At 63.8% G+C, this 7,747-nt stretch overlaps 1 protein-coding gene across 11 annotated transcripts; it reads left to right on the top strand.

The window, feature by feature from the left end:
- Positions 1-1,066: 1,066 nt before the first annotated feature.
- On the top strand, positions 1,067-6,523 carry LOC119703210 (translation initiation factor IF-2-like). Of its 11 annotated transcripts, none has more exons than XR_005257589.1 (6): positions 1,067-1,731; positions 1,990-2,313; positions 2,496-2,644; positions 2,949-5,364; positions 5,541-5,974; positions 6,250-6,523. XR_005257589.1 is itself a non-coding variant. In XM_038142699.1 (5 exons), the coding sequence occupies exons 2-5, from the start codon at positions 4,879-4,881 to the stop codon at positions 6,254-6,256; spliced, it is 768 nt and encodes a 255-aa protein (XP_037998627.1). In that variant the 5' UTR covers positions 1,067-2,313; positions 2,496-4,878; the 3' UTR covers positions 6,257-6,523. The 11 variants fall into 11 exon arrangements, 3 of the variants coding, with proteins under 3 accessions (XP_037998627.1, XP_037998626.1, XP_037998625.1); XR_005257590.1 differs by having other exon boundaries at positions 1,067-2,313; positions 2,949-3,096; positions 3,343-5,364; XR_005257591.1 differs by having other exon boundaries at positions 1,067-2,313; positions 2,949-3,530; positions 3,620-5,364.
- Positions 6,524-7,747: the final 1,224 nt, after the last annotated feature.

The following is a 7,747-nucleotide window of genomic DNA, read 5'->3' as shown; positions in this document are numbered from 1 at the left end:
AACATTTGAGGGACACTCCGACATCTTGGCTACATAATCTGAAATGGCCTACACAACCTTCTGTAGGAATTTCAGGAATTGGAATACCAATCTTAGGAACCTGCACGATGAGCCAGTGTTTCACGTGGTATTGTAAACAAACTGCCACCACATATCACGAGTTGAAGAAAAATAAAATGAGATACAGGATTGAAACAGGTAAATGTTTGGAGACCACAACAAGGCTATAGCTGCAAAAGAACGAAAAGGTTAAAAGAAAGGGAGGACTTGATGCCTAGGCAGTGAGATAATGCTTGAGCTACACAAAAAGCTGTAGCTGCGCAGAAAGAGGCGGCTACTTTGTAACAGGGTATGTGAATGAAGCACCTTTTAGAAATCAGCAAATTTAGCAGAACAAGCTAACTGCCAAAGCTAACCACTGGCCATCTGAGCAGACAATCCTACAGAGCATGCACAAGAAGCAGGCGTGGAGAGTTCAAGCCCGAGGAAGACTTATGAGCCTTCATCCAAAACAACCACCAGAGGCTGAGGATGACCACCTTGTGCAGAAACCGTGCATGTGCTACAAGGGCCTGTATCATCATGTGATTAGAAAATATGTTGCAATACGAAGGTGAGGAAACTAAAATGTGCACAGGAAGAAAAAAACGTATAAAAGCTAGTACTGTGCAAAAAATGGGCGTGAGTTTGTGGTGGAACAATGCCCCTCACTCCCGGCACTGAATAAACAAATACCTGCTCCATAGGCCTTATACTATGGAGCACTGTTTCCTTGCCTAGTTTTCGGGCATCAGCACCATAATCAGAGACACAGAACAGCTTCTCCCCCCAGAGTTATCCCTATCCTCTGGACACCCCCATGTGGGGAGATGGCTCTGCTTGGGCGGGGACTCTGCCACACCTGCTGATGCCAGCGCTGCCCGGGCCCCAGGGCTCAGAGCAGCATTCGTGCCCTGGCCCGCCCGCTCCTTGTGCGTGTCGCACCCATGGGTTTAGGATGGCCAGCAGCCGGCACGTGTCCCAAGGAGGCCGTGCCAGCTTCCCTGGAAGGCCCCGTGCCCTTGCCAGCGCGGCTGCGTCGGCAGCCCTGGGGGCTCCTTCTGCTGCCCCGAGCCTGCAGAGCAGGCCAGCGTTTGCTGCTGCTCTGAGCCCTTGCTAAAGATCCTGTCGGGCTGTCTTAGACACTTGGGGCCAGGGATTCCTTCACACCTGGGACACTTTGGGTGGGCTGGGGGCGGCCCCAGGGCAGGAGGCAGTGTGTGCAAGGGCCCTTGGTGGCACGTTGCAGCACGGTCACCGTGGCATGGAACGGAAGCCGGTGTCCAAGGCCCTTTCTGGCAGGTGCTGACATAGGAGCCCGTTACCGTGCACGGAACACAACGGAACAGAACGGAACTGAGCGGTGCCGTCAGGAGCCCCAGCACAGCGCACTCGTCCACCTCTGACCCGCAGCTTTTCCGCAGCCTTGTTCCTGCAGCTGACCTCGAGGCCAGAGCACAGGACTCGGTGAGCCGTGGCAGAGCGGGGGACTTGGTGCCCCAGAGCTTTTCCTTTCCTTTCCTTTCGTTTTTCAGGCCTCTCTCCTGCAAGTGGCTCCAGTCCCTGACATGGAGCAGAGACCCCCGAGAGTGCCCAAGCTGGCCTGGGTGGAGGAGGAGGAAGAAGAAGGCCCTGCAGCTGCCCCAGCACAGGAGACTGAAGAGGTGCTGCCGTTCCATCCACCTCAGGAGGGTGAGTGGCAGAGCTAGGCCGCAGGGCTGGGGCCTGCACCCAGCTTCGCCCCATGCCATGCCATACCATGCCATGCCATTCCCTGGGGAAATGCCCATGGACAGGACGGAAGAGGGGCCGGGCAGACAGCCCGCAGTGGCCGTGCTCCATCCCCCTGGGGCATCCCGGGCTCTCCCTGCCTGGGGAGCGCAGGGCTGGGCTGTGTTCTCCGGCCTCTCCCGCAGCCCCTCAGCTCTGGCTGCGCTCGCTCTTTGCCAGATGCAGCCCTGCAGCGCACACAGGAGCAGCAATCCAGCCGTGGCCGCTTCCGCAGAACGGCGCAGGTACCTGCAGCCATCCCCCCCTGGGCTGGGCCTGCTGCCCCTGCTCAGCCGAGCACCGTGTGTGGAGCACTGCATGGAACACCCCTGGCTTCTTGCCCTTCTCCTACAGCTCGTTTGCACATTCCTCAAGAGCATTGGGCAGGAAGAGAGCAGCACCATGGGCACTGGGCTCAGAGCACACTCAGAGCTCCTCAAACATCAGACCAGTGCCGCCCTGCTGGATTTGCTGGTGGAGAAGGGTGTTTCCAGGCCAGAACAAGTAAGCAGCCTGTGGCCAGGCTTCAATTCCCCCATGAGTCACGTGGCTTCCCAAGCCATGCCTGCTGGTCCCTGGGAGCCTTTGAGGCCATCACAGTGAGGTGGGAAGGGAAGCATTCTCTGGGGACGCTGGGGACATTGCTCCCTCTGGCAGCTTTCCAAGTCTCCCTGTGCCTTCTCCAGGTGCCCGCCATGGTGAGGTTCATCCACCAGTGGCTCGTGGCCAATGACTCCGCCGAGCACAGGCTGGACAAGACCCTGCTGCATCTCACCGAAGCACACCCGGATGACGCAGTCATGACGCTCCTGCGTGTGGCCCCGTCCTGTGACAGGTATGGGGCCCACCAGCCCAGAGGGCTCAGGGCTCCCCAGCCCATCACCCTGTACAGCCTGTGCCATGTGTCTGAGCAGCAGAGAGTTCCAGGGCCCTCTGTCTGCTCCCTTTCCCAGACCTGGCATGCCAGCCCCCAAGCCTGCTGCCATGCTCCCTTGCCACCCCTCAGGGCTCTGTCCCCACAGTGCTGGGCTGCCCGGGTGCTGCTGGCGAGGGGCAGTGGGCAGAAGCAGATCCCTGGAGATGCCCAGGCCACGGTGCTGTGTCTGAGACCCCCCTGAGACAGAGCTCTAACCCTGCAGAGCTGCCATGGCCATGTGGAAGACCATCATGTGCTCGCCCAGGACTGCGGAGCCAGCGCAGCTGAGACTCCTGGATGTGCTGGGGAGCTGGCCAGAGAGCAGCACATGCACCTCCGATGGGGACAGAACGGGTGTCTTTGCCCTGGCTGTGAGTTTCTGCAATGGCCTTTGCTGGCCCAAGGCCGCCTCTCCAGCAGCTCTCCATCCTCCTTCCCCCGCTGCATCTCCCGGCCTCGGGCGCTGGCCTGACACCTGGCCTAGGGGCAGCTTCAGGGCCACCAGGCCCCGTGCTCCCCCTGCCTCTCTCCGGGCCTCTCCCTGCCACGCTCGGGCCCTGCCACACGGACACCTCAGCCACACTGAGCGCTGTCTCGGGGGGCTTTGTCCTTTGCAGGCAACTGTGGTGATGTGGAAGATCCTCCAGGAGCCCCGTGTCCCACGCGTAGTGACGGCCTATTTCCCCCGCGTGTTTGTGCATCTGCTCTTCCAAGTGTTCTTCAGCACAGAAGAGATGCCAGAGGGGCTCGAGACCTTCTGGAAGGGATGCCAGGAAGAGCACGGCCTTGCCACCAGCCCCAACAGGTGCTCCATCCCAGTCCTCCTGTCCCTGCCACATGGCCAGGGCAGGAGCCAGTGCTGCCAGTGTGACCTGCGCTTTGCTCTGCACACAGGTTTGCAGTGCAGACCCTCAAGTCCCTGCTCTGCCTTCTCCAGTGTGAGCATGTGGTGGTGTCAATGGAAGGCAAGCGTGGCTGGGACAAGCTGCTCTGTGTTGATAGCCACCACTATGCCGTGGCTCTGCTGGCCGGGTGAGACCCCCCTTCTCCCCATTGCTCCCGGCATTTGTGCCCTGTTCCCGGGCTGTCCCACACAGTCCCCGTGGCTGTGGGCCAAGGGGACGAGGGACAGCCGAGCAGACTGGAAAAGGCTGCGAGAGGAGGGTGCCCAGGAGCAGCCAGATCTCAAAGGGCCCGGGTCCCCTCGCAGGTGCTGGGGGAAGACAAGAGCTGTGTGAGTCAGTGCTGGGAGAGACTTCCCCCCCGCCCCGGCTCAGGGTCTTAGTGCATTTTCCACCTTCCAGGGAGATGCGCCATGCATCCAGGCCCTTGTGTAAAAGCATCTTATGCTGCCTCCTTGAGATGCTCAGCAAAGAGATGCCCTACTGGGATTTCCCTGCCCTGGCATTCCTTGCGGAGGTGAGCCTGACGGCTGGCACTGCCTGGCTGAGCTGCCTGCCAGCTCTCTGCCCTCTCGTAGCCGCAGCCGCCTGGGACGGTGCCCGCGCCCTGTGCTGCTGCCTGGGCCCAGCCCTGTGCGTTTCTGGGCTCCTGCCGGCCGGCTCCCCGTCACTGCCCTGTGCCTTTCAGGTCCTCGAGTGCCTGGACTTGAGGGAATGCAGGGACAGCATCATGGATGTCTTATCAAGGCACCTGCGGAGGGAGCGTGCAGACATTGGCAGCCAGCTTCTCAGGGCCCTCCTGCCGCACAGGGACGATTCCCCGCTGGTGAGAAGGGGGCAGTGGCTGAAGCCGTGCAGGCAGCGTGGGCAACGCAGTCGCTCGGGCTTGCCTGGGCTTCGAGCGCTGGGGCAGCTGCTCCCGGCTCTCCTGCCTCCCACTACAGCTGCCCGAGTGCTTCGGGACAGGCCTTTGGCCTCTAGGCCCCGCGGCAGCAGGCTGGCCTTTCACAACCTTGCGCTCCGCACAGGCCGAAAGAATGCGGAGCCTGACCGAAGGGCTCGTGGAGCTCCTGCGCGTCAGGATGACCACCGTTCTCCTGGCCTATCTCTTCCTGGATAACGGTGCCCGCATACCCAGCCCCATCGCCCTGCAGCTGGCTAAGGTGTTCCTGCCACTCTTGGACAACGTAAGGCTCTGTGCCCCCAGCCACGGCCACTGGCTGCTGCCCGCACACCTGGTGCCCTGTGGAGATGCAGGCCTGCGCCAGTGGGGGCCAGAATCAGCTGATGCTGAGCTCTTGTTTGCTTCCTGTTATACAGGGTGATAGCCAGGTGCAGCAGCTCTCCGTCTCTGTTTTCCAAACTTTGATGTCATCGGTAGAAGAAGAAGGAAAAGAGGCCCTGATGACACCAGTGTGTCAGAGCCTGCTCCCACTCCTCTTCCACTGCCATGATGGGAATCAGCGTGTGGCAGAGGTGAGGACTCGTGGGCTGCTGCTGTCCCCCTGGGAGGGGGCTCAGCTGCCTCCTGCCCTGGCGCCTGGCAGCCCGCAGCCTCCTCCAGGCCACGGCACAGGGACGCGGCTCCTGTGCCCTGGGCTGTGGGGCCATCTCCGCGTCTCTGCCGCTCTCCAGGCTTCTCGGGAAACGCTGCTTCGTGCGGTCAAGTTCCTGAAAAGGAAAGATCTGGAACAAGCTGTCAAGAAAGAGAAGCTCTCTGAGTTCGCTGAGGTCCTGGTAAGGATGGCCTGCAAGCCCCAGGCTGAGCCTGGAGAAGCCCCTGAGCCCGGCGCCAGCGGCTGCTGGCCGCGCCTCAGGGCTGCGCGGGCAGGGGAGGCCGGGGCTGCGCGCAGCGAGCGCCCGGCCCGGGGGCTGAGCCCGCGCCAAGCCTCCCCTGCTGCCGCTCTCTGCAGCTGGCAGAGGACAGGAGCCGAGCGGCCGAGCACCTGCGCCGGGCCCTGCGCTACCTGGAGAGCCCACAGGAGCCCCTGCGAGAGGCGGCCATCCGCTTCATGGGTGAGCCCCGAGCCCGGGCTCCCTCCCCGCCCCGCCGCAGCGCGGCCCCGGCCCCGCCTGCAGCCCCGGCAGCGCCGGCCGGGCCCGGCGCCGTGGAGCCCCGCCCGGGCTCGGCGCTGCTGCCGCCCTCTGGCAGCCGTGCCCTGGGGCGGCAGCGTGCGGCAAGGGCCCGGGCTGAGCCCTGCCGGGCCAGCAGGGCGTGTGGCCACAGCGCCGGCAGCGCCGCCGGCAGGGAGCTGTGCCGCCGGCGCCGTGACAGGCTCTGTGTTCACAGGGATGGCCGGGCGGCACCTGAGGGGGCAGCAGCAGGAGCTCCAGCTGATCTGCAGTGGTGAGTGAGGGCAGCGGGCTGGCAGTGGGGTCTGGCGGGGGGGGAGAGCTGCGAGCCCTGCCCCGGCTGCGGAGGGCTCTGCTCCCGTGGGCAGAGCACGCAGAGATTTCAGGGCCATGTGGGGCATTCGTGGCCAGCAGCTTCGGGCTGATCCCCTTGGTCCCTGCTCCCTCCTGGCCATGGCAAGAGCCGGCCGCGATGGCCCTGACAAGGGGCTCTCCTGGGCTCCCCGCAGATGCGGGATCTGACCGTGGCTCTGTTCCTCTCTCTTGCAGCCCTTGAACGCCTGACGGAGGACATGAGCAGTGCCGTGTCAGAGCTGGCACTTCAAACGCTGCATGTCCTCCGGGCAATACAGCGCGGGCGATATCCCATCTTGCAGAGGCTGCAAGATCAGCTGCGCAGGGCCTGGAAGACTCGGCCTCGTCTGTCGGGTCTCGGCTGGCTGCACTGCAGGAGCTCTGCAGAGAGCTGAGCCGGGAGGCTCCCACTGCTGGGGCAACCTGAGCCAGCAGGGAATTTCCTTTTCTTTAAGATTTTGCTTTTCTTCTTTTTCATTTTTTTATCTCTGTTGTAAATATAGAATGTGTTCTGATACACAGACTCCCAGGAGCTTTTCTCTGCTGCCCAGGGTCTGCAAGGGCAAGAGGGAGCAAAGGGTGAACAGGGTGCCTGTGCTCAGCAGCAGAGCAGGCTGAGGGGTCCTGAGGCCCTGAAGGGTGAACAGGGTGCTTGTGCTCAGCGAGCTGGCCAGGCGTGCAGTGCTGCAGGGAAAATGGCCAGGAGCCCCTTGGCCTTTGGTGGCTCTGCTGAAGCCTTTGTGCTGCCGACAGAGCGGGTGGGCAGATCCCCGGAGCTGCGGGGATCCCTGCCAGAGCGGTGCCCGCGGATGGCCACAAGGCCTGGGCCAGGCAGGAAGCGCCATCCGTGTCCTCCTGCCCGTGTGCTGCTGGCTGGATTGCTGAGGGCTCCCAGGTGCCTCTCCATGGGGCTCCTCTGGAGCTCCTGCGGGGCTGCGGCGCTGCTGCCGGGCAGGTTGGCCGGGCTGGGGGAGAGCCTGAGGAGAGGGGGCCATGAAGGGATGAGGTGCTGCGCAGGCCCTGACGGGAGGAGGCAGTGGGAAGGAACACGGGCGATGTGTGAGGGAGTAGATGGCCGGAGGCTACAAGGGAACAGGAGCCCCCTGAGAGGGGCCTGCCCCCGGGGCGGTGGGAAGCCCTGAGGAACTGGGTGTCAGAGGCCACAAGCAGCCCCCAGGCAGCCGCCTTGTTCCCGGCACCCGGCTGCTCTGGCGCTTCCCCACAGCGTCTGCCAGGCCTGCGGCAGGAGCCCCCGAGCCCGGGACACCGCCCCAGCAGGAGGGTGGGGACACCCCCGAGGTGCCCGGGCTGGGCTGCCTGGGGACAGGGAGGGCCGGGGGCCGCTGCCAGGCCACGGCCACTGGCTGCTGCCAATCAGGGGCAGGGGGCAGAGGCAGGGCTGGCGGCCAGCCCGGGCCCTCGCGGCTGCCCAGGCCACGGTGCCGTGACCGAGGGTGCCCCGACACAGAGCTCTGGGCCCGCAGAGCTGCTGCCACCATGGCGAGGGCGGCCCTGCCTCCTCGAGCGGGGCTGCGGAGTCGCTGCTGCCCCGGCGGCTCCGGACCCCGCAGAAACAGCAGCAGAGCGTGCTCCGCAACAGCAGCACCCCCAACGCCGGCACCTGCTCGGCGAGGCACCCGCACCAGCCGGGATGCCAGACGGCGGGAGCCTGGGGGCACAATTGCCCCTGCTC

This window comes from Motacilla alba, chromosome 7, assembly GCF_015832195.1.
Source record: "Motacilla alba alba isolate MOTALB_02 chromosome 7, Motacilla_alba_V1.0_pri, whole genome shotgun sequence".
NCBI classification, from domain to species: Eukaryota; Metazoa; Chordata; class Aves; order Passeriformes; family Motacillidae; genus Motacilla; species Motacilla alba.
This window is presented reverse-complemented; position numbering and strand designations above follow the sequence as displayed.